At 41.4% G+C, this 25,805-nt stretch overlaps 1 protein-coding gene across 2 annotated transcripts in view; it reads left to right on the forward strand.

Annotated features, from left to right (window-relative positions):
* The window catches only part of SLCO5A1 (solute carrier organic anion transporter family member 5A1), an 86,864-nt gene that overhangs the window by 46,086 nt on the left and 14,973 nt on the right, over positions 1-25,805 (forward strand). For both annotated transcript variants that reach the window (XM_072852363.1, XM_072852364.1), the window contains 3 exons: positions 6,015-6,179; positions 11,026-11,224; positions 24,216-24,375. In XM_072852363.1, the coding sequence (XP_072708464.1) occupies positions 6,015-6,179; positions 11,026-11,224; positions 24,216-24,375 (524 nt within the window). The remainder of the gene's footprint in view (positions 1-6,014; positions 6,180-11,025; positions 11,225-24,215; positions 24,376-25,805) is intronic.

A 25,805-nucleotide genomic window follows, 5' to 3' on the forward strand; every position in this document is an offset into this window, starting at 1 on the left:
CTCTAAGCTGATAATAGCTTTCCCATTAGGTGTCATTTACCCTAGCAAAGAGGGCCTGCAGCAGGAATGCACTATCATTTAATTATTTTTCAAGTTTAAGTGGGCTTTATGGAATGAGATCATGCCTCAAGCTTCTCAGTTGAGGTAATTTTGTTTATAATGGGAAGGAAAAAAGGATTGCATGTGTCTAAGTCATTTAGCATTGCTTCTTCTGAGATGCAATGTACATTTTATACTTCCCATTGAATTTCAGGGCTTCATCTTTTTATAGCACGATGGGCAGAAACTCCACTTAGGCAGTAGCTGGGAGACCGATGATTTAGTAGGTCACGTCTTCTGTTCTGTACTAGTAAGTATCAGTGATGTTGTAGTCTGCCATGACAGAGGTCAGTGCCATTAAATCTGTAAAATCTGTGCAGCTTTGGTAAGGAAAGTCTCAGGGAAGAAGCTGTTTGTTTTGATCTTCTGATATGATGTTGTCTTACCTGGGAAGCCTGCAAAATGATTTTTGTCCTGCTGTAACTTGTCCTAATTTCACATAAGTTGGTTCTCTAGATGAATGAAAAGGAATTGAGAAGGCGTGATGGGAGAGGGCCGGGGTCCTTTTTCCTGCAATGACTGTCAGTGTAGGCTGAAGAAATAAACCAAAACTGTCTCCGTCTGCAAGTAGCCTCCAACTTCAGTGACCTGAGCTTTATTTTGGCCCATGGTAGAGCTGGGATCAGATAAAAGTACAGATACCTCTTTGCTTTTTCTCATGTTTCAAGATGCAAGGAATTGGAATTCAGTCTTTTCCTATTTATGTTGCAAGTAAACAACATGAGAGGGAGATTGCTTCTGAGGCAGGTATCAAAAGTATTAAATAAAACATTAAATAGGTCACAGGAGGAAGACAATTGGATGTAGTTTATTAGGAGAAATGGAGGTAGTGTAGACAACACGAGCTAGAAGAGAGAGATTTATAATGAAGAAGCTACGGTTCAATCCCATACATACAGATAAATCATGAACGTGAGCAGACAAAACCACTGTTTTCATTTATTACATGGATACCCTTAGGGTTTTGTACCATGGAAATTGTATCTGCAGTCCCTTTTACTTACCTCTATAATGAAACTTACAATGCAATTGAATAAAGGAGCAGTGTAAAGAAAGCAAATGTATATATTACCTAAATGTACCTAAAATGAAGGGTGTTAATTAATTTCATGGATTTTGTACTCTTTCGGGGTTTTTTTAACATTTTGAGTTTTGTCCCTACGTACAGCCCTTTCTTAAATGTGGAATATTCCTGTCTGCCTTTTCATGTCTACCAGCTGTCGTATGCTTTTCCCAGTCAGTCACTGCTGGGGACTCAGACAGGATAATAATGCTTGTCAGGGCATCAGCAAAGGTAAAAGAAACTCCTGAGGGGCTCGTGGCTGTAGGGTAAGCCCACTGCAGTGCTTCCCCAAGGATCCGGACTGGAGTTCCTGCGGTACCCGAAGATTAGTTGGCAGGGATTGGAAGAGGAGGAGGAGACAGTGGTCTGTGTGTGTGGGGGCTTGGTGAGCACTGTAAATGTCAGAGAGTTCAGCAGACTGTGGGCTGGAGATCCTCCTGTGGCACTCACTGACCTTGAGCGAGTCGCTCCCCCCTCGCCCTTTCTTAGGCCATCTTGAAGAGCTCAAAATAGAAAAGGTTGGCATGGCCCCATGCAGTGATGAGCAGTGTTAGCTCGAGCCTTGAGGAGCTGCTCTAAATCAAGTTAACAAAAGTAATAATCAGATCGAACTTGCTCTGAACCTCCCTACTCTTGATAGGATATTAGGGGCTGGTCAATGATCTGGCCACCACCCAGGTACTTAAGGCATGTCCTGAAAATGCTTGAGGAATCGAGTTGAATGAGGTTTTTTAAATGGTATGTGAGTAGACAATGAAATGAAATACATGGCATAATATTATTCTAGAATTTAGTGATTAGCTCCATGCAGAATATATTTGAAGTAGTTGTGTGTGACTGAAAATGCTTATTTCCATTCTGATAAACAAACCAGAAATTCTGTCTCAAATCTTGGCTCTACTTTGTACTTGGCCCTACTTTGTACCTGGCCCTACTTTGTACCTTGGTGTGGAGGCAGCCTCCTTCAAAGCTGCAGACTTGGACAGTGCTGTCCAGGCTTGGAGCACCAGCGTAAAGGAGGTCCTGTGGCTAATATCTGTGTCACCCTTACAAGGGGCTTTGCTGGTGGACTACAAGAGGACAGTGCTGTAGACTGGGATGGTTTATTCCCTTGGTTGTATTCATTGCACCACCTTGGGCTAGATGCACAGGAATAGGGATAAAAGAAAATATATTAAATTATGAAGAAGAAGGTGAAGTCAGAATTATTTGAGGTTTTATTGCAATTCTGTTTACAATGCTTTAAGAGTTTTGCTTAGAGCAGTATTTACAAATATTTGTATTGCTTGCAGATTTTTCTCAAGCTTTTCCCTTACCATGAATCAAGCAGTGGTCCAGCACACTAGTGAAAGAAAATGAATACTGACCAGAAAAAAAATATTGTCAAAGACCATGAAGGGAAGAAAATTGCCAGTAGACTAGCAAACCAGTCCAGCAAGGCAGGTTTCAATTTACCCTTAGTTACATATTAGGTTATTTAAAAAAAAAAAAAAAAAAGGGAAAGATGGTGAGGATGTTTAAGATTTGAATTACTGCACAGAAGGGTAAACATGTTTGCAGCCATACTAAAAGATCATTTCAGTTTTAGGAATGTAATCGATAGAGATTTATTTGTTCAAATGACAGAATGAGGAAAACTGCAAGTTCTCATAGGTTTGTTTCTGATGCACACTTGCAAAAATAAGAGATGATTTTTGAAGACCTCCTAAAAATCAGAACCCGACAGGTTTAATAATGGACTTGAAAGCAAAGCCTAGGCCTATGGCTAGTCACTCGAAAATAATGTGACACTGAAATGTTTTAAATGCATGATTGATTATGTAGTACGAAGGATCCTTAAAGTTTTTAGCATTCTTGCTTTTTACTAGTATTAGTGTGGTTGAAAGATATGAGATACTTACTTATAATGCCTTGTTATTATAGGTTTTTAAATTCAGAAGTATAATACAGATTCTGTCACACAGGATTTTACTATAATCATAGGAGGAAATAAGGGAAAACCTAATTCTGAATATGTATTTTTATTTGCAAATTTCTTACTATATAGCAACTTTTCCTTGTATGCCAGACAGTTGCTCTTTGTAAGTCACAAAGAGCTTCAACCCTCAACTGCTCCAGGTAGTATGCATTAGTGCAGCATGCAGAAATAATCTGTTATTTCATGCCAAAAATTACAGTAATCAGCAGAGCTGTTCCCTGAAGAATCCTTCACATGGGTGTAAGAGATTTTTCTTATTAAGAGATTTGTGCTTATTCCAAGACACTGAGTTTTATCTATATATCAGTAGAAATCCAATTTGAAAATAGTGATTAGTTTTGAAATGAATAATGACCTTTAGACTGAGTGCTCAGCTGAGGTGCAAGTAGGAGTGAACAGGAAGTACAGCTCTGCATCCCAACACCAGAGCAAAATGTTTGTTAGCTCTGCAGTTCTTTACCTAATTAATTCTTCAGTATCTTTAGATCGAAAATTCTAAACCAGACATTTTCCTGAAGGTCGGTTTTACCAGGAGGACCTAAACCTTACCAGGTGTTATGATACTTGGACCAGGCCCTTTAGAATGATGGATTTAGCAAAGATCTTGGGCTCAGCCCTTGGCCAAGGACTTCCAGTTCACTTCTACAAAGAGCACTTAGTTCATCATCCTAATAAAATTATATTTCTCTCTGTGATGTCCAGTCTTCTGAAAGTTACTATCTTATTTTCTTCCACGTGTTTTCAGCACAGGTGAGCAGCAGCCACCAAATAGCTCGGTTTCCAGCAGGACCGATCCTGGCACCCCCTCTTTCTGTTCCTGACTCCTTTCTCACAGCAGCAGCAGCAGCACGGTCGTAACCGCTTGCTCCTGTTGCAGGGGAGGAGCACTCAGTCCTGCACCTAGTCCCCGGGGAAATCCTGCTGCAGCTGCCCCACTGCAGCCCTGTGGCAGCTGTTTTCTTGAACTGCGTGATGTAGCCCCATGAGAGGCTTTGCAAAAGCTGGGTTAGAGCACCTTGGCTCTTGCCCTTTGGTTTCTTTTTGCATCTAAGCCCCCATCAGCTACCCCAACCCCAACCCAAGCCAACCCAAAAATAGACACAAAGCCAAAGCTAATGAGGTTTGAGTGCTGACATCTAATTGTATTGTAGATCTTTCATTTTCTTCTCTCTTTCATTTCCTTTTGAACAATGAGATAAATTTTGATCAGCTGTATTTTGAACATGCAGCATATTCGCCAATAAATACTGATACTATTTTATCTTTGTACTTGCTACTGTAATGTAGTTTCTGAAGGTGTACAGTTGCATTACAGTTTCCATATATTCATGTTGATACTATATGGTCTCATACTCCTGTTATCTTGTTTCCTTCTGTTCTTCTATTGCAAACAGTGCCACATTTTTTTAAAAAAAGCTGTAGGTGTTAAAAACCATTAAGATTCAAATATATGAGTGCTCCTTAATATGATTTATTCATTACTTATTTCCACCAAATTTTGTATTTAACATTTAATATGTTTCTTCATAGAGGCAGCAAGAGAACATTTGACTACATTAAAATTATAAACCCTGTACTCATAATGAATTCAGTATAAATTTTGGCGACTGGCATAAGCTGAGACTGGATGCAGTCAGGCAACTCAGGTGCTAATTTACAGCCTGAGAAGTTTTGACATGACAAAAGTCTAAATTCTGTTTGCTTTTATACAGATAACCTGTTGGAGTCAATGGAGAAAGACAGATTTTTGACTTGACAACTTTTAACATCAATAAAATTCTCACTTGGGAGTTCTTACTCAACATGTTGTATTTCTAATGGGCACTTTTGTCATTGAATTCAGTGGGCTTTGATTCAAGCAGCGTTCAATTTCTGTATGAAGTGAAAAGCAAATGAAAAAACCCAAACCATAGTAGGTTAGATATAATACTTGAACAGAAAATCTGATCTTGGTAGAAGCCCCAAGGAAAAAAAAACCATGTTTAAAATCATGCCATCTAAACTGAAAAGATTAAGTCTTGGATAGAGTTATCATCATCTTGTGATGATAATTTGATGTCACTACAGGACTGAATTAGAAGTATTTAAGTGTTTCTTTTAACTACAGTGCTGAATTTCTTGGGATTTTGATATTTGATTTGAGGATAATTGCAAGATCTATGAATACTTTTTCAATTTAAGTTAATGATGTGCTCTCATTTTTAATTGATTGTTTTATCCCTTCTGAGAATATTAAGTGAGTTGTATGTAAGGTATGTTGAGATTCATGGACATAATTGACATCATTTTTTCAGTATGCTTTGTCTGCATCTATTGTAAATACTCTTAAATCATGTAGAAAAATGTTTAATTGAAAATCTTCTGGTTCCCTTTTCAAATTATAGTATTATTATCCCAGCTTTCCAAGTGTGGGCCTTGAAGCAGAGAGTTACAGGGGGAGTATGTGCTCTGTTTTCCTCCTGTGGAGTGCAAAACTCAGTACTGTTGGTTCAGCAGTGTGATATGCCTTATCTCATAGAAAATTTCAAAATAAGACATCAGAATAATTCCAAAATCACTACATTTTATTGCTGTTTTCTTTCCTTTATAGTGTTATTATGGAGACCCTGTTTCTTCAGACAGTTTTGTTAAAACAGACCGCAGTTGTGTTTGTGAAAAGTGGGACTGCAGTCCCGGGGCGATGCAGTGAGATAGAGTAAGAGCAGACAGCAAAGACTGCAGTCCCAAATATGCACTCCCTTCTGGTGTAGCCAGATGCCAGCAGGCCATTATTGCCAGTCCATCTCAAAGAAAGTCAATTTGTTTTGTTTCAGTTTGCTTTTGTTTCTCGCTCATTATTTATAACATTCCTTTGTCATTTTTGTCATTTTATAGAGCTTCCAAGAGCAGCTGTCAGGATCTTAAGCAACATGACATTCCTTTTTGTGAGTTTGTCATACACAGCTGAGAGTGCCATTGTCACAGCTTTTATTACCTTCATTCCCAAGTTCATCGAGTCACAGTTTGGCATCCCAGCTTCCAATGCCAGCATCTATACTGGTAAGGCATTGCCACGTAGTGTAACGTTGACAGGGTTGGCGTTCTTTGACTGATGAAATGAATCAATACAGGAATGACCCAAAAACATGTTTGTTAGAACACGTGTTTGGATCCAGCTTTGTGCATTTGGTTAGATACTCAGGCCGTTTTTTGATGTTTGCTATATGTATTTAGTAAAATGTGAACCCATTTGTATTGTTAAAGGGCTGGGGTTTTTTGCATAAGCCTAGACAGACATTTTCTAATATGTTAATGGTCTTCAAGGGGGAAAAAGGCAACAAAAACAGGCTAGAAAACCCATAGGCATTACTGTGATTTGTGTGCCTTAAAAGATATTTTAAAGCTATTCTTCTTTTCTGTGAATTTTACTTTGTCTTTGATCTTTAGAGTATCCTAATCTTTCTTTTTTCCCCAGTGACAAGTTGTTTATCTGTCCCATCCTTCAGTTATCTTTCCCCTCCAGGCTGGTGGTCTTCTGCCTATTTACCTATTAACACTGAACGCACAACGATCTAGTCTAGCCAGGAGAGCTCCCCAAATCCTCTCTCACCTGCCACTGCAGGTGTGAGACCCCTCTTTTGCAGGTGTGACACTTCCCCTGCTGCCGCGGCAATGTGCAGCCAAGTTCAACTGCTAACAGAGCTACAAACAACAACATTTAAGCTTCGTACTGCTCTGCAGGAGGGAGAGATGGGAACTTCCCTAAGGAAAGGGGCCAAAATGTTGTGCAGAACTGGGGCCTATGTCATATAGATCATCTCCCTTCTCTCTCAGCTGCATCAAAGACACTTGTCTCAATACCTCTTTCTTGTTTTGCACTTATAAGCATCTTTTCTGCCTTCTCTATAGTGCTTCCCATATAGAATAGCTGCTAATTGCTAGACAGGTTAGTTCTTTGCTCCCCCATACTTCGAGATATTGTGCCTGAGAGGGGGTGATGGAGTGGATAGTGAGTTGTGGGAACAGGGGTGAAGTATGGGGTGAAGCTGCTCAGGGGCATCAGTCAAGGAAAAGACAAAAAGTGGTAGAAGAAAGAGAGACAAAGACACAGAGACCTCACATGGGAATCGTTTGTCACCTGCAGTGGCTGGAAGAAATGCAAGGAGTCTTTTTAGGGCGCTGAGGGGAGACATCAGAGAAGCACCATGTGGTGACTTCTGTTTGAGAGCTTGCTGGGATGAGATTTTCTTCAGGGCGTGAAATCCCTGTGTTCTGTATATAAGGAGGAAACATTGATTGATGGGACCGTGATTCTATCTGAAGCTTAGGGTAGCTACACACGTGTAGGAGTTTTGCTGTAATGGGTCTTGATGGGATTGCTACTCAGTAACTTGCGTCATTCTCAGGATAAACCAGAAACATTCTTGCCAGACAAAATATTCAACAGCCAGTACATTGAAAGAGGAAAAAATTATGTGACCCTATCCAGGGTGTGAAGCTATTAACATCTGTTGTTTTCCCTGTTACAAATATCTTGATAAAGACTATTATAATGAACCAGAAGAAGATTATGAAATAACTCAGGCTGGATGTGCAACATGGACAAGTGAGCACTGCTTCCACAACCCCAGCTCCTAAACTTAGCATTAAAGTCAACAGTTGTTATTAATTTTATAAATTCTTTTTGTAGGAAATGGGAAGAGGAAACTTGGAGATTCTGTATTAGATTGCTCTGGCTAATCTAGTAAAAGACACGTCCAGTTTACAAACTTCTGGTTAGCAAAAGGAGGACTTACATGTTATTTATATTACTACATCTATACTTCATATGTACATCGCCAGCTGAGTACATGTGCTTGACGAATCTCTCCATGTGACTGATGTAAATTTTTTGTCATTTTCTGTCTCAATTCATAAGCAGCGATTCTTTAATTAAGTCTCAATTTGTTTCTATTTTTAAACAAACCTATCATTAATCATCAGCAAAAATGCCATGTGCCAAACTTCATGTCTTGAACTTGTGCAGCTTGTGCTGCAGTCTGTCTTGTTTGGAATTTTTTTTGTGTGCAGAGCAGGTGGCATTCAGCATTCAGCATTCAGGCTTTCTCAAGTCCGAAAAAAATGGACTTTGACTCTAGGTTACAGATAGATCTTAGACAAATCCAGGTTAAACTTTCAGGTACTTTGCTAGCGGATTTACTTGTGAGAAAGAGAGTTACAATTGAAATAATTTGTAATTGGAAGAACACACTATATATTATGAAGCACTGCTCTGGTGACTTCTGCTAAAATGGTTACAAACACATTGGATCTACCTTTAGTTTTAGAAAAGGTGTAATACATATCTCAGACCGAACTGATTTCAAAATCTCCATGGTATTCCCTTAGTGTAGCCCGCTTAGCAGATACTGCAGTTTTCTGTTCCCAAACTATTAGTAGCTATTAAGATCATCTTTTGCCTCTGTGAAAAGCCTCAAGTGCTGCAGCATCCTGACAATAGCAAAAATGACAAAGCTTGAAAATTGCTGACTGAAAGCCGATATTGCCTCGGAGCACTGTACCCAGGAGTGTATTTGGCACACGCACAATTCCTGTAAGCCAAACTGTCATTATAAAATGGAGAGTGCAGTGCAATGGCTTAGTTTCAGATCTTAAGCTTTATTCCTCTAAATGCCTTTGAAAAAGAAGAATGCATGTGCTGATTAGACGTACATGCTTTGCTTTGCCCTGGAAGCTTGTCTGAAAGTGCACTGTGGTAGCTGTGTTTCTTTGACAGTACATCATTTCTGATTTCACATCCCCTGCGGAAAGAGAGGGGCTTAAGGATGAAGAGTTTGTACATGGGGCAAATAAACCTGTCAGGCTTCCTGACATGCACGAGGGATGAGCCCTTCTCTGCCACAAACAGCAAAATCTGCTCCTGCCCTTCCATTCCTCCCAGAGAGAGAGTTTTTCTGTCTCCATCTTCAGTTTGTGTGGAGGAATTGGTCTTTATTCTTCTTCTGTGTAGGCTTTTCTTTACCTTTCCATCCTCCTGAATGAGAGCGAGCCTCAGCAGGCAATTTGCTCCTGTTTGTCTCCTCATTTTTTATGTTCTGATCTTCATGGTGTGGCAGACGATGGATGAAAACAGCAGCGCAGTATAACTCACTAATGGAAGAACCACTAACCTAATGCCTTGCAAAATACTTACCTGCTCAGTTTTGACAAGGTACTAGATGTAGACACACGCAGCCTCAGTTCTAGTGGAAGGCTTTTCCAATATACGTGTCCTCAGGAGAATAAGAAAGAAAAGGTAAATTCAGGTCCAAAAGAGGTTAAGAACACAAAGCTAAGCTATAAAATGGAAGGAAGAAGAATATTGAGGTTAATTCATCATCAGTAAACCCTTACCTTGGGCTAGACCCTTAGTTCATATAACTGATGTAGCCATGGATTTGGTCCATGGAATTTGGTTCACCTGACAGGGGTGTTTTAGAAGGCATTGCAAGTGATCCCAGTCTGCCTTCGGTGTGGATGTGGGCTTCTCTGACACAGATTTTGTAGAGCAGGGCATGCCTGGTATACTCAGGTGGCTGAGTTACCATTTTCACCCAGAGAGAACATTTTCAGTGGAAGTGGAAGGATTTGCATTATTTCTTTCCCTCGTTCATATTCAGTCATTGAAAGTGAGAGATATAACAGCTTGAGAGAGATAACAGCTTTGAACTTTGTGAAAATCATTTAATTCTCCTAGAAGGACTTACACATTTAAATTCTGCTTCTACGAGAAAGACTGGCTTTGAGTCTGTGAAGGGTTATTATTAAGAATCTTGGTAATGAAATGACATTTTATTTTATAATGCCATTTGTGATGGCAATATAATTAAGGCGGCAACTATTTTTACCTCTTATTTCTACTTTCATGATCTCAACATTTTGATAAATATAACGTCCCCTTAACCCTTAGACAAATTAGCAGAGAATGCTTTGCAATAATATTAAAGATATTTGCAAGTGATAGTGTTGCTGGCTTCTTTAAAAAGAAGACAAATATCTTCAAGAATTTGGATTATAAAGTTTAGCTCCTTCTCCCTACATGCAGCTGCCCAAATTCCATATTTATGTGGAATGCATCTTTATTAGCAAAGATCTTATTTAAAGACCTCCTCACGTGTCAGTGAACAGCAAAAGCCAAGGGAAGCTAAGAAGTGCAAGACATTCACTGACGCCACCACCTCAGGCCCTGGGAAGTGAGGACAGCCCGGTGACGTGTTGCTGAACTGCCACCTTATAAGTGCAGCAGCAGTGTGACAGAAATTTCATAGGCACGTCTTTTGTAGTACTAATTCTCATATCTTAATTTCTTCCATCATGTTTGATCGGTTTGCACTCCACGTGGCTGTGCTGAGATGAATGGGGCTGCCAATGTAAGAAAGTGCTATTCAACTTGAGTAAAGTATCCAGAAGGCAGAATTTGCAGCCAGGCTCACGCATGCACTCCCAGGTGGGCAGGCTTCTGGGGGCCTGCCTGCGATTAACACTTGTGCTTCCCTGGAATTAATTATGAGAGTAGGAAGAGGAAGATTCATGCCCAAATCTGGATTTCGTCAAATTTTCAGTAATTAAACTGGAGCAATGTGTATCCCCTCTCCCCATTCTAAAATAAATACAAAGCAATGTTTCTGCTTCTAAGTACAATAGTTCTCTTATAGTGCTTTGGCTGCTGGTAATATCATAAGGAGGCTTTTATTAATTCTTTGACAACACTCCAGAGGTTTGAAAAGTCTGACTCAGTTTGCTAGCAGACAATGGAGATCTTAGTACAGCATTTGCAGTCATCTAATTAGGGAATGAAACCAATATTTACATTTTATTCCATTTCTCTAGGTTCTGTTTTAATGTTGCTTGAATTTCTTCCCGGCAGGTGTGATTATTGTCCCGAGTGCTGGTGTTGGTATTGTCCTAGGCGGCTACATTATAAAAAAACTGAAACTTGGTGCGAGAGAGTCTGCAAAGTTGGCTATGATCTGCAGTGGTGTATCTCTGCTGTGCTTTTCAACTCTCTTCATTGTTGGATGTGAAAGCATTAATCTAGGGGGAATAAATATACCTTACACAACTGGGTAAGTATCTTGGAATCATGAGTGGCAAACCCAGCTTTTTCCAGTAAGCCTGATAAAGAAATGTAAAACATGCTGATGGCTGATGTACTGAGGAAGCCACATGTTCAAATGAGAATTCAGTGAGTATTGTGATATAAACACACGCCGTTACTATGTGGCCCTTCGGTTTTACATCTAGTTTATTATGAATCTTATGTAATAACTCACCTTTTTGAGGGACGGGAAAATGTATTAGAATGGACTTCAGTGATTTTTACAGGAAAATAAGAACAGTATCCTCTGTAGATTGCTCGGAGTTTAGTTGGTGTTTCAAAATGTTTTCTTTTCTGCTCATGAAAATTGTGAAAATACTAAAGGGATTGTAAAGATTATTTCTGAGTAGGTTTGTTTATTATCACCATAATAGTGTCTTAGGTCTACAGTCCCTATCTGAGAGGAATCACTTGGGCATGTGCTGTCGACATTAGTGGTGCGTGCTGCTTCTGAACCCCTTACGAGGTGTATGAATGCCCTCCAGCGCTTACTGGATCATCATCAAGACAGTGACTAGATCATAACCCTTAAAGATACATTGAGAATGAAGAAGGCTGTCATGAAAAAGAAGGTGTGGATGTAGGAAGGTATTGTGAGTGAGGGATTTAGGCTGTGACATTAAGAAATGCATGGAAGGGCATTTTAAAAAAAAGAGGGATATTTGGAAGGAAGACAGTGTGGTAAAAGTTGTGAGAAGGTGTTTCCTTGGAAGGTAATTCCTCAGAAGCCTGATCATGAGCTTTTATTTTCTTTCTTATTTTGTACATTAGCTTTTCCCTAAAATTGCCTTTTTCATGTAGCTTAAACACAAGAACAGAGTAAGCATTTGAAGAGCACAAACTTATGTGAAGCAATGTTTTTCCCTTTGCTTTTACATCTGAGACAATGTCTGTCTTTTATTTATGGCCAGGTGCTGGGTATCAGATCCATTTGAGTATCTTGCTTTTAAGGCTCAGCTCTGGACTCTTAACATTTTGAGGTTTAGAAGATAGTGTGTAAGAAGTGCAGAGCAGGAAAAGAGATGGTCAGATGGGGAAAAAAAGAACCACAGTGGGGCAGGGAGCAAGTGTCATGGTTTAACCCAGCACCAAAATCAGGACAGCAAGCCAAGTGAAAAACAAAGAGGAAAAATGGGAAGCAAGGGAGGAAGACAACAGTTTACACAGCGAATATTTTGCATTGCATGTTGCTGGGTGTTCTACATTTCTGTCAAACCTTAATCCTGGAGCAAGGCAAACCAGCAACTGAAAGTCATGAGCTGATGGAAAGCTGGTTTACTCCTTTGTATTCTTAATACCTAGAGTTAAAGCTTGGTGCTGAGGGGTTGACTGTAGAGGGGAGTAGCATGGTGATATATCCTTGTCTGAGCATAGTGGGCTGAAGAAGGAGAGAACAGGGATGGGAAGGAGGTGGAATGATTTGGTTGTCCACCTTCTATTGATGTTTGTGACAGCCTGTGGGCGTAGATGAAGAAATGAAAATTACTAGGAATTAAAATATAAATTTCAGATAGCAATTAACCGAACTGTGTGGCAAGTCAGAACATCCCTGCCTGGCTAATGAGAAGGCTGTAGTTTTCTGTTTGTGAAAAAGTGCTATGTAATTTAAATCTGTTTCTAAATTGAAGACAAGGCAAACTATGGCTATGTAACACATAACCTTCACACTGGAATTGTAAGAGTATCTAATTTTTTTTTGCAGTAAGTAATAACATTTGCAGTAAATACATAGCATGAATTGAAATAGGCATCTGTTCACAGCTGTTCTGAAAGTCTGCAGTAGCATAACTTTTTTACCACCTTCATCTAATTGTTCTTACTGAGAAAAGAGGTGAGGGATGGTAATTGCAAAATTCTCGACTATCATATCAGTATATCAACTCTTTGAAATCAGTATAAAAATCAGTATGCTTAGACTGTAATGTCATCAGAAATTGGGAATTACCAGCATGTTATAATGCATGGTTCAGGAGTTCGCAGCCCCAGCCTATATGATTTTTTTAATGCAGAGATCAAATCCAAATTTATTATCAAAATGATAATAAAGAAGCAGCACTACACATAAATTAATCTTGAATATCTGGCATGATAAACATTCTCTTAATCCTCATGGTCAATCATTTGATAGTTTCAAATCATTTACTTGGTAGGCAACTCTTTAACTCAGACATCAAAGGATTTTATTGTTCATGTAATAAAAAAGCATGCTTTCATTTTGAGGTTTAATAAAACACATAATTCATTCTCTAGTTCCAATGCAGTGCGGCGTTATGGACATTAAAGCCAGTTCAAGGCTAGATCGGATTGGAGAAGCAGTACAGCTACTTGGTTCAGAGTAAATGTCTTGCATGATGCTCTACCTTAACATGGCTATACCAGGTCTGATGTCTGAGCTTCCTGCGCTGGCAGCAGCCCAGAGATCTCAGCTGCATTGGGCAGTGTAGACATACCCTGCAGGAGAAACTTCTCTGGACAAACATGTTCAGTTCTAGTTCTTTTCTTTTACATTTAAGAGTTGTTTTTTTTTTTCTTTGATGAACTGAGCCATAAACCAGTACAGAGGAGAAGGATAAGCTGGGTTTTAGTTAACATGGAAGTACGTGCATGCCAGTACTCAGCCAAGTAGGTAATGATATTTCATGATTCAGTATGTTTCATAACTCAGTATTTTTCTAACTGTACCAACTGTGAGGAATTGGATGGGACCTGGAGGCATGCACAGGTCAGAATACATTTGCAAAGATTTTCTGCTGTTTTACGTCGGGCACAAGCAGTTTTGCTGTTGTTGGTGCGTCATCAGCAGTTCTGTTATCAGGAAGGTCAAGGGCACCTCTGTATTATACATCTCAGCATTTTAGAACCTGTTGTTCTGTGCCCCAGCCCTGTCTCTGAAGGCGTGCTTGATATTTGAACACAGAGTAAGGAGCCTTATGTCAAACTGCAATACGGCATCCCTTCTCTTGCACCGTAGCCGGCACCCGAATGGGAAGTCCTGAATGAGTGAATTGTCTCCTTCACCAGGCAGCTTTTGAAGATCTCCAAGGATGGAGACTCCACAGCCTCTCTGGGCAACCTGTGCCAGTGCTCGGTCACCCTCACAGTGAAAAAGTGTTTCCTGATGTTCAGAGGGAACTTCCTGTGTTTCAGTCTGTGCCCATTGCCTCTGGTCCTGGTACGGGGCACCACTGAAGAGAGCCTGGCTCTGTCCTCTTTGCACCCTCCCTTCAGGTATTTATGTACATTGATGAGATCCCCTGAGCCTTCTCTTCTCCAGGCTGAACAGTCCCAGCTCTCTCAGCCCTTCTTCATAGGAGAGATGCTCCAGTCCCTTCATCACCTTAGTGGCCTTTCGCTGGACTCTCTCTGCTATGCCCATGTCTCTCTTGTACTGGGGAGCCCAGACCTGGACCCAGCACTCCGGGTGTGGCCTCACCAGTGCTGAATGAAGGGGAAATAGCAGAGAACAGCTGGTTGGTTGTTTGTAGACCCATCTCTGACGTGTTTTGTGGTATAAGGCAAATAAAACAGGTTCTGTGGGAGCTTAGCTGTAGTGACAGATTCCTGGATTAGATCAGTTCCATCTCTCATATTTCTGGCCTGTAATGAATCAAAACAGGCCCTTTCTGATTGCTTTCTGTTGTTTTGGTGCAATTAAGGTTTAGTTAAAACATGCAATTGACTTACTGAGGCACTTCACATAAAAAAAGATCTCTTCTTCCTCTTGTACCACCAGTTTGGGTTTCTGTTATTCTTGTCTCTCTCAGTCCAGTTAGCCAGTGGGATCTCTTAACTTGAAAGCGGTGACTAATTGGATCAGAACAATAACAACAAAGAAGGAATCCAGCTAACACAGTGAGAGGGTCCCTTGTTTGACAGCTACACAAAAATTGCGTCATTGCTGCAATTCCAGCTGCTTGCCAACAAGGATGCTGCAAATCTCTACCATCCAGAATGTCCTTCAATACCAAACCAAAAATATTGCTATCAGATTAAGATAATCCTTTTTATTACATAGCCCAATATTAAGATTACAGAAATTGTGTGGTGAGGGGATATCTCCTTTCCTTTGCGTTTCCTTTGTCCTGTAGGTTACTACAGCGATCTAAACAAATATGAATAAAACCATGTGCAAACCAATTCTTTGTTTAGATGTTACCAAAATATATTCAGGCACTGTTTTTCTTTTAAACTGCATTTCATTTAGGTCGTAGCCTCAAGGGAAGAGGGTCCACCTTTTTTTTTTTCAATATGTGTGCATTGACTGCCAGCACAATGAGGTTTCAGTCCAAGCGTGGGTATCTGAAATAACAGATCACAGCTCTAAAAACTCCAGGCAGTAAATCTTGCCTTATACTTTCCCTTTTCTTACTTTACTCCTATATCACAAGCCTTCCCCAGAGTAATAGTTGGAGAGGAGAGCAGGACTTAGAAAAGAAAGTGCTAGGAACTGGAGTCCCTTTTATCGTTAGTCACATCTAATAAAGGTCTCCTCTTTATTAGCTTTACCAGCATTGTGTCATGGAGACACAGAACAGTCTCCCTGAGAAGTGAACAAATGCAATTTGTCAGATGGGATTCTGGGTTTTGTCCCAGCGCACATGTTTAGCAAACTTGCAGTTGAATCTTATTAATGAAAGGAGCAGCGTCATTGTTTGTAATTGAAAGAATAGTTCAGGAAATGCTGTCGTTTGGAGCTGGTTTCTGTTCATATGCTCGTGCATGACGGGTGTCCTTGGCAGCTCAGGTGAAGCAGCGCCGCAAGTTGACAGCATCTGCACCCGCTGAAACAAGCGGGGCAGCTCTTTCTCAGACATCCTGTGTGTCTACAGCAGTGGGTGCATTGAAACTAAGCTGCTTTTCCCACAGGCCAGCTCATGAGCAGGACATACAGCTTCGGTGCAACCTCCATAAGAGCCTGCTCTGGCTGACCGATGCAGGTAAATTTGCGATGTGCTGTGCAGTAATTCAGGGATCAATGCTCTGTTTTCCTTTGCGGAGAGTAGGCAGCTTCCTAGTGTCAGGTTAGGATTAGTAGAGTACTTTGGTTCAGTTTATTGCTGCAAAAAATGCATACCTTCAAGAAAAAATGATCCCCTACTGGGAGAAGTGTTCACAGAAATCTGTTATAGTATGTGCTATATGGTAGATCACATGTGATGAAAATGGGGTTACATAGATATGTGTCAGTAGAGATTTCGTGTCCCCAGCATCTGAATTCCTTCATCCTTCATTAGTTTCCCATCATTGAAAGAGGAGTGAAGAATGAGTGAACAGTGAAGGTAATAAAGATGAAAGCATGAACCTCTTACAACTGTCTGATAATGAGCTTTTGGAAACAGAGTTAATAGATTATTTTGAGTATCACATGTTCTTGAAAGGATAAGCCCCCCCCCCATCTTTGTGTGCAAGGCATTTGCTGTAAACAACAAAAAAAATAACCCAAATAAATACCTTACAGTGATTTGCTGAGGTACAAAAGGTGATGAAAGCTGGAGAGACACAGCTTGCAGTAGCTTGTTATTAATTTGAGCGTATTTGCTTTGCATATCTGTAAACTTAAGGCTTCTTCCGGGGAAAATAAAAAAAATGCCCGAGATTAAATTTTCACAGTGGTTTCAGTTCAGTTTCCAGTTTCATGCTTCTCATTTCTTGCATGTCTGATTTCATTCACCTTTATTTTTAAGCTGATTTCCTAACCTCTCTGTCATGGTAATGTTCAGCAATGCAGCGGAAGCGAGTTTATGTATGCGGAGTGAGCTAGGGAGCGGGCTCTCCTGCCTGTGGAACAGCATGACCCATCTGCTGCCGAGAAGGGTTTTGCCTGATGGAGGGATAAGAGGTCAGAAGAATGCGTTTCACAGGGTGGGAGAGGTTGGAGAGGGGAACCCGAGCTGCACCTTTCCCTGCAGCCTGGGCTGTCCCCAGACGTGTCCATGTGCAGGGTGGCAGAACCTTGCTGGCAGCCGGGACGTGGGCACGAGGGTCTGCCAGGCAGGCTGGGGAGCCACTGCTTACCCCAGGGATTCAGGCATCTGGGACATCCAGCTCAGCAGGCTGCCGAGGAGCTTGTGAACCTCCAAAAATGCTGCCTCTCCTGTTGGTGTGAAAAACTTCTGTCACTGTGCTGCTGAAATCAGTATGTTTCTGAGGAATGTTTTAATGATTTGGTGTTTTCCATCAGAGAAAAGGTTCTGTTGAGAGATTACTGGAAAAGTCTGCCTGTTGCTATATGACATGTTGCTGCATATTGCTTTCTGGAATCCAGCGTGATATAATAAGACAAGTTTCAGCTGATAGCTGAGAAGGCGACAGAACCAATATCAGTCCTGGATATTTAATTTCCTGCTCAAGCTGCAACTTGTTTCTAAAACTGTGCCTTGTTTATTTATGGCGCAAGAAAGAAAACACTCAGAAAGGCTTTGGTTAACATCCAACTAGACCATAAAGTGTAAAGTAGCTCCAGGAGCTAAATTTGTGAACCTGATTTGTGTGATCAGTAGACGGTCAATAAATATTTAAGAGCTACTTAGTAACATTTGATCGGCTGCAAAAGTGCCCAGCTGGAAAGACAAGCATATTCAGCAAAAGTGAAGAATGGTATATAAATACATTTAAAATTAGTTAAGTGGAAGCCACTAGGCAGCAGTTGTACTGCGTAGTGTCACTAATGACAGGAGGTGAGGTGACGGGTGACACAGGTGACAGTCGCTGTGTGTAGTGGCTCCTGAGCTGAGTCTCTGATCTAGTCAGGTGTAGAAGATAGGAGCAGAAGAACATCCCTTGTGGTCTGTGGGGTAGCTGGGATGCAGTAAGTCTGATGCTAGCTGTTAACCTTTACAGTGATCCTGCCCACACATTACAGATGTGAAGACAAGCAAACAGCAGCCCTCCTGGGGCTCTGCAACCATGACAGTCCGTGAGCATGTGTAGAGGATCTCGAGGATGCAGCCAGAAACCCAATCCAGATTCCTGTTCAGCTCCTGCCTGGCTGGGGAGGTGCTAAAATTCCCTGGATATCTACTGATCTGCTTAGAGCAGAGATACTTGAGCTAGTTTTAAGCAGCAGTGGCCTCTCTGTGGCACCGTTGAGCAATACTGAGAGCAGGGCAAACAAGGCAGCACAGTTAATTCAATATTACGCTGCAGTGCCCAGTGTGGAGAGGTTGTGCATACCAACATAATTCCCAAGGCAAGATTTTTGCTTACGGCGCATGCGCAAATACTCATGCCCCAACAGAGCTTAGTACTTAGCTCTGTCTGGTTTTGCAGATTCTGCAGGGGTCATACTGACCCTACTGAGAATTTTTGTTCTCAGAAATTCAGGTCTTCTGGACTGGACTGTAGACAGACCACAGGCGGAAATAGGATGGTGCCTGCAGCTCTGCTTACCACTCAGGTGTGGGAAGGCAAAGGGCACAGTTTTCTCCTGGAGTTGGGGATTTTCATACATAATGTCTCCGGAAGAGCCCTTTAAGTTTTGCTCCTGCAACCTCTCCTCTTTATCACATTCAACCTTGCATGGATTGCTTCAACATTCTTTGGAACTGGGTTTTCATATCTAATCAGTGGACTACTGGATAAACGATGCAATGAAGGACACCTTTTGCTTCCATTTATGAAAAAAATGTCAGCTAGTTTAAAAGTATCAGGCAGGAAGAGGAAGGAGGGACAGCCTTGTGTCACAGAGCTAGGCAGATCCAACCTCCTGGAGACGATCCAGAAGCTGTGCCCCTTTGAGGACTGAGGCCAGAGTAACTGTAGCCATGAGCTGCAGCATCTTGCAGTCTGTGAAACGCTGGTGAAAGGTGGCACATGGAGTATTCAAAGTAATCTTTCAAACTAAGCTAATGACACACCAAAGGGTTCTGGTACCACTGTAATAAAACCCACAAGAAAAAAAGTTATCCAAAACTGCGTTCTCAAAGCGCCACCTTTCTTCGCTGTTCAGCTACCATGTGCTCTAGCTATGAAGAGTCACAAGACCATGCAGGTGACAGACTGCATGGCCCTGTCTTCTGAGCTAAACTAGATCTCTGCCATTGTGACCACTGTGGAGAAGGTAGAGGAGTGCGTTGACTGAAGAAGGACTCTGGGACATGTCTGAAATATGTGAATTCTTTCCAAAACCCAGATTAAGCATATTTTGGACTCTTCAAACTCAGAGATTAGTATAGTTAACTATTCTCAAGGACGACTGAAGTGAAATAACCTATTGTTTGTATTTTGGCCAGAGTTCTCCAACTGACCAAGCATAGACTCTTGTGTGGTTTTAGGGAGCCAGGTAGGTGTAGGTGTTTAAGCTGCTGTGACTCAAAGATGGGAAGGAAGCATTTGAAATATGTCCAAATCCGTAAAGGATGTATGTGTGTTTCCCACTGATACCCACTTTATTAGCATTGGCCACTATGTTTAACAGTTATTGTGGAGGAGATAGGAACTGCCTGATAGTGTGTTTTTGCTAGGAAGTCAGGAAATTGGTTGCTACAAAAGTGGCTCACCTTCTGTGTGGTAGCCTCTATCCAGCTATTTAGTCAGAGAGAATCTGACCCTGAACTTCTGATGTCCCCAAAAGCACGATAACCACTGCACAAATGGATGGTGGATACAAGGGAAGAGAAAGGAGAAAAAATAAGGAATGTATAGAGATGCAGAAGAAGAAAAAAGAGTAAGCAAGAGAGGAACCTAACTTTAAAACCCTCTGAAAGGAGATTTCCCTTTGAATAAATAGCTTCAGTCCTGGTCCCTGCTCCAGGTTTTGCTTGTAGATGCGGCAGTGAAGAGTTATTGACGAGGAGACATGGACAGGATTGGGATCATGTTCAGCTTCAGCAGGAAGGATGGAAAGAGATGCCATTCTGGAGCTTGCTGATAAGAACACCATCAAGGAGATGTAGGTTTGAACCCCTTCAGGTTGAGGAGGACCTGGAACCCCAGTGTTCCCACCTCAGGCAATGCAGAGCCGATGAAGATGAGGAAGCTTCCTCCTCCACTTCAGGAGAGATCTGTTACAAATCCATGAAGTGTGGTCTGTCTGGAGAAGGCTATCAGCACAAAGGGACAGCTTTTTTCTCCGTGTATAGGAACTCACTGAGCTGTCTGTAGCTGGCACTGGTATTCCTGTACAGTGTCAGGGGGCAGAGTGCATCCCCTTCACATCTAGGAGCTTGGTCACCTGAGTTATGGAGTTCAGCTGGCTGAGCCAGGGTCAGCTCCATCACTGCTAAGAGCTGTTGTGAAGAAAGCTGGAAGTGAGGGCCTGCCCCTCCTTTCTCTTGGAGTTGCTGCGTGATCGCTGGACTGAGTCTGGCTGTGATCGTTGTCTCTAGACCCAATTCTGATCTGGTCTTGCCATCACTCTTGACTCCTGTCTCACCTTCCCTGGCCGGGGTGCCAGTCAGAAAGTCACTGGAGGGAGGTCAGGCCCTCACTTCCATGTTCTGAATTTTTGGAGGTCTTCAGAATTGCCAGCTGTCTTGATTCCTTGCAGAACCTGCGTTTCTGACTTTCACACCTGGAAGGAGTAAAAACTTTCAGGTTTCGGTATTGCAAATAACAGCCCATAAAATAAGTGGTTTGAAACTGGCCCTCTATCTTCTGAAAAACTTGTGCATTGCAGTACTGAATATTGCACTCCCTAACATTCGGGTACTTTGAGACACAAAATAGCACTTACAAGGCTGGAGTGCAGCTGTGACAGAAAGTAACATAATACAATGGGGTTTTCCTAAGTGACAGGAGAAGCTTCAGGTGAAAACGTTCATATCGGCTGCTTTTCCAGTGGCTTGGAATCGCCTTATGCAGGGAAGAGGGAGTGCGGGTGAGAAATTCAGGAACCGTGATTTCTTTAGACAGAAAGGTATTTAGGCAATAAGAGCTAGGGTCCCTAGCCTCAGCCAACCCTATCACTTGGAAGTAGATTGGTATGAATAAGGTCATTCAGGTAACTTTTCTTTGGCTCAATGCATTCATGTTGCTGGCAGTATTTTAAACCCAGATGAAATTCCAAATGAGATGCAGAAAATTGAACCAGCAATAAACCACATTGCAGACTCTTGCTTTTTCACTTATTAAATTAATTTAGCAACCTGAAACAAGGCACAGAGCATGGCAAATGTAGTAAAAATAGGTATAAATATATAATATGGGCCATTTAAAAGTTCATGCTTGTTATAATTTGGCTGCATAATGACAGCAGAAAATAACTTTCATTTCAAGGTGTATCTGCATATATATCTAAGCGGAACAGTTACTTTCTTTTTGGTACCTGAACTAGCACGTTCAGTAATAGCATAGATAAAAGGTAATACTTTATGCCTATACCTTCAGGTACCTTCCGGCATAATGCCTTCAGGTAATACTAGATGTGATTAGATTAGATTAGTTAATATTAGATGTGGTTTATTTAATTGCAACTGCAAGATTTCACTAGAGCTTGCAAATGTTTTCGTGTTGGCCATAGGAACCCCTTAAGTTTATTTTTTCAGGAGCCTTCATGTCTTCGGAATTTACAAGCAAAGTAGTAGAAGTGGGGGCTGTCAGATAAAGCTAGTAAGAGCCAGATTCGAAAAAAACAACAGCTCATGTAACAGGCTGTGGACTGTCGAAAAATCCTTGCTGTTAGATATTGTAGATGCAAAAAATTTCATCTCAATGGGAGAAGTACAGGCAAAAAAACTGGGGTTTATTAACTAAAAAACCCGTCAGACTTAGAAAATATTTTGGGCTGAGACTCAGAGGCTGAGAGAATACTTTTCTGGGGGAAGTTACTTGCCCTGTTCTTGCTCTTCCCTAGTCATCTTCTTATGGCTACTGTTAGAGGCAGGATGCTGGTGAAGAGACAACTGTGGCCTCAACAGCCATTTTCATGTGTTTCTAAAGGTTTTCACAGAAAATGTACATATATGAAAATAAGTTTTCAATTAGTCTTTAGCCAGCCAAGGAAAAAAAGCAATGCTACAAAACTCATCTGAGCAATGCAGTAACTGAAAGGGCCAAAGGTAGTATAGTAGCTCTTCATAAACTAGTCTGAGGTTTTCAAGAAAATATGGTCATTAAAAGTAAATGGCTTTTCAGACCAGTTATTTGTCAGAAAAATATGATACGATCATCAACTACTTCCTCATTAATGAGGAGCTTCTAGATAATACAGATTGACACCTTACATCCTTTAATATTATCTCTGTACACACTGGGTCCAGTTATGCCAGTCTGTTTCTAATTTGGGAGCAAACAAACTAGTATCCATTTTCTCTTTCTTTAACTCTTTCAGTTTAACTCTGTTTCTCTATAATCAGAATTTGTATATACAGTTATGTAGGGGTTTTTACTGTTCTTTTCTTTCAGTGAGGTTGGCTTTGTGCCTGCTAACACTTTTCCTCGTGTTTTGTAGTCCAAGCCCTTACCCTACCCAGGGATGTTAAAAGTCCTGTGTCACCTTGGGCTTTCCTTCAGCTCAGGGAGTAGCTGGGTGTCTCTTCCAGGGTTTGTGCCCAAAGCTGAGCATTTTTAAGTGACCTGAGAGTTGTTTTGGGCAGGGCTGAAGTGATATGGTAGGTAAGGCAGGAACTGGTTAATTTGATGGCTGTGACTTAGTCAACCTGAGTCAAAACCTGTGATGGTGACAGCTGGTGGTCAGTTGTAACCAGAGTTGATTTCTTTCTACTCATAGCAAAAAGCACCATTTGATCAGTGGGTTTTTTTTTCCTCATCATCTTCTCATGAAGAGTCTGTGATCTTACAGATAGGGTCTCTGCTATTACTAAGGTCTTTGTCACTTCTGGATTGAGCTGCAATGGTACAACTGAGATGGTAAAGTAGAGCCACAGTGGGATTATATGTTTATAAAATCTCAGTTCCAGCCACGAGTTGCACACTGGCACTCTGTGGTTTGTACTGGCTTCCCCTTGTCAGCTCAGGATCTCAGGTATTGGTTCTGTCTTAGGAGTTTGTCTTGCTTTGGGACCCCCAGCACCCAGTGCAGTGCTGTTTGGGGAGACCAAAACTGCTTCTGAATGAACCTGCTCTCTCCAGCTATGCCATGCAGAGGTGTTAGCTAGAGGAGAAGGTGCATCAGGAGAGACCTGTAGCTACTTCAGTGCAGTGCTTCATTCGGACCTTGTTGCATGAGCCACTGAGCTCAGATGAGTGCCATGAGCTGCTGCCTTGGTTGGGGTCCCTTTGCGCCTTCATCCCATGGTGAAGATGTGCCTAGGCTGGCCTGGCGCTTGCCAGTGAAGAGTTGATGCAGTTCCCTGCTGTGGCAGTTGACATCTGTTCGTAGCAGCAGTGATTGATAGTGAAGAGCCTGCTTTTTGGTGTGTGCATGTCCTTCAGCTTTGAAATTCCCTTTAGTTCCTTCTGAGCATACCACCAAACAATTCTGGGGAGGACCTAGAAAGTTGGGCTTTGGCAGGATTTTGGGGAATGGTCCAGGGAAGCGGAGTAGTGGTTCTTTTACAGACATTTAGTAACAGCACAGCACTCCTCCAGATCTAGAGAGATTCCTGTAGATTTCACATATACATATAAATAATACAAGCATTAAGTTTTCTGAGGAGTTGTTAGTATGTGGGAGGAGATGCCTATTAGTTCACATAATGCTTTCATCTCGTCACCGAGCCCTTCACTAGTAATCAATAACAAATTGCTACAGCTTAGGATAGACATATAAAATAGTGATGTCTTAACTCTTAAAGGAAAAAAACAGGGGAAAAATACAGCTATTACCTGGGCAAATAAGATACAAGTTGTAAACTTTGGTATTATTTTTGTATTGTGTTTTTAGTTGATGGCAGGGATGCCTTGGATGTTCTTCTACATTGTTTAAATCATGTACATAACCTAGAGTTAAGGCAGTCTTTCTCTGATAGTTCCAGAGTTAATGAGTAGGATGTTTTCTCCCTCTGAACAGCAGGATATCTGTGCTTGCTCTACTAGCTTGTTCTTTTTCCTTTCTTCAGTCCCACTCTTGCCATGGCCCACAGGAATCTGACTGGAAGCTGCAATGTTAACTGTGGATGTAAGATTCATGAGTACGAGCCTGTCTGTGGATCAGATGGAATAACATATTTTAATCCTTGCCTAGCTGGCTGCATCAATGGTGGAAACCATAGCACAGGGGTAAGTGCTTCACCCACCCACCCACATACAACCCGTGAGTAGCCCCTCAGGACTGATGCAGATCGCAGACTGCTCTGTTTCTAGTGCAAGCATCCCCCCTCTTAAGCTCTGGAGAAGTTGCTCTGCAGCTGACTTGCACATGAGTCGTTCCATGTTCTGAAAGGCTGGTGGTGCACGGTCCCACTCCCCTTCCTTTCAGTTATGTACAAATTTGAGGCACAAGCTCATTTGTACCAAGTGAATCCTCCAGCCGAGTGAGTGCGAAGTGCCACGGGGTGAGGAGGGCTGATGTTTCCAGGACAGACTCTGAAGTCCCTGATGGCAGTGGCCTGCCTGTCTGCTGTTCCTGCAGGCCTTGGAGAGGGGACCTTGAGTCAGTGTCATCTAATTTAGCTTTCTGCTAACATAGGCAGCCATGTCATAGTGTCTTTCCACAAACTCATCAGTGTTACTTGTAAGAGCAGTTTTGGATTTTTTTTGGCTCCCTCTCTGAATGGAAGGAAGAACTTAACTCTTCAGGTAGTTGGAAGTGTTTTAAACTCCTGTTTAAATTTAGTTATGGCCTGTTTAAATTCATTGGTGTTCGTGTCAGCCTCATCATTTTGCATAAGTAGCTGTTGCACCTGCACCAGTGTATTGATAGGTCATTTGTTTGCATGGCCAAATAAAGACTGCCTGTTTATTCTGCTCTTGTAAAATAGTTTGGCCATTCTCATAGCCTTTCTCTAAACCTCTTCCAGGCTAAATGAAGTGACTGTCATTGAACTCAAGTAACCAGAACTTAACGGATGTTAATAATCCACTTTCTTGGAAATACATTGCCTGTTACAGCCTAGTCTTCCAGTTATGCTGGACTGAGGAAGGGCATCCTGCTGGTAAAATCACACCATGGGAATCTGGCAGTTTCCAGGACTGAGAACAAGAAAACAGTTGAAAAATAGAATCTGACCTAATATCAACGGAGCATTATGGTCGTGCTCATTTCATACAAAAAACAAACTCTTAAATTCTGTTACAGAACTGTCCTTCAAAAAAGGATAATTAAGAAAGACAGGAAGTAATGTAAACATTGATTTTCTCAGGACTTGATTGTACTTTCCAGAAAGCTTATTTATAATGTATCAGTCTCCTGATTTGCAGTCCTGAGCCAGCCTGTGAAGCAGGAGTATGTTAGGTCCAGCAGTGCGCTTTCTCAGGTTTGACTGGATAATGGTCTGAAAATGCAGGTTCATATGTAGATTCCACTTAGAACAGCTTCATTTCCTTTATAGTTTTTTTTTTAGAGTATCTTGCTGGTTTTTAATAGAAAATTGCTTTGGCCCAATGCAAAAAGCCTGTAATGTGAGTCTGTGATTAACTTTCACTGTCTATATAAATCTTATTTGTGCTTTGCTGGATTGAGACATAGGCTTGGTCTTTGCTACATTTCA

The sequence above is a fragment of the Ciconia boyciana genome, chromosome 2, assembly GCF_034638445.1.
Source record: "Ciconia boyciana chromosome 2, ASM3463844v1, whole genome shotgun sequence".
NCBI classification, from domain to species: domain Eukaryota; kingdom Metazoa; phylum Chordata; class Aves; order Ciconiiformes; family Ciconiidae; genus Ciconia; species Ciconia boyciana.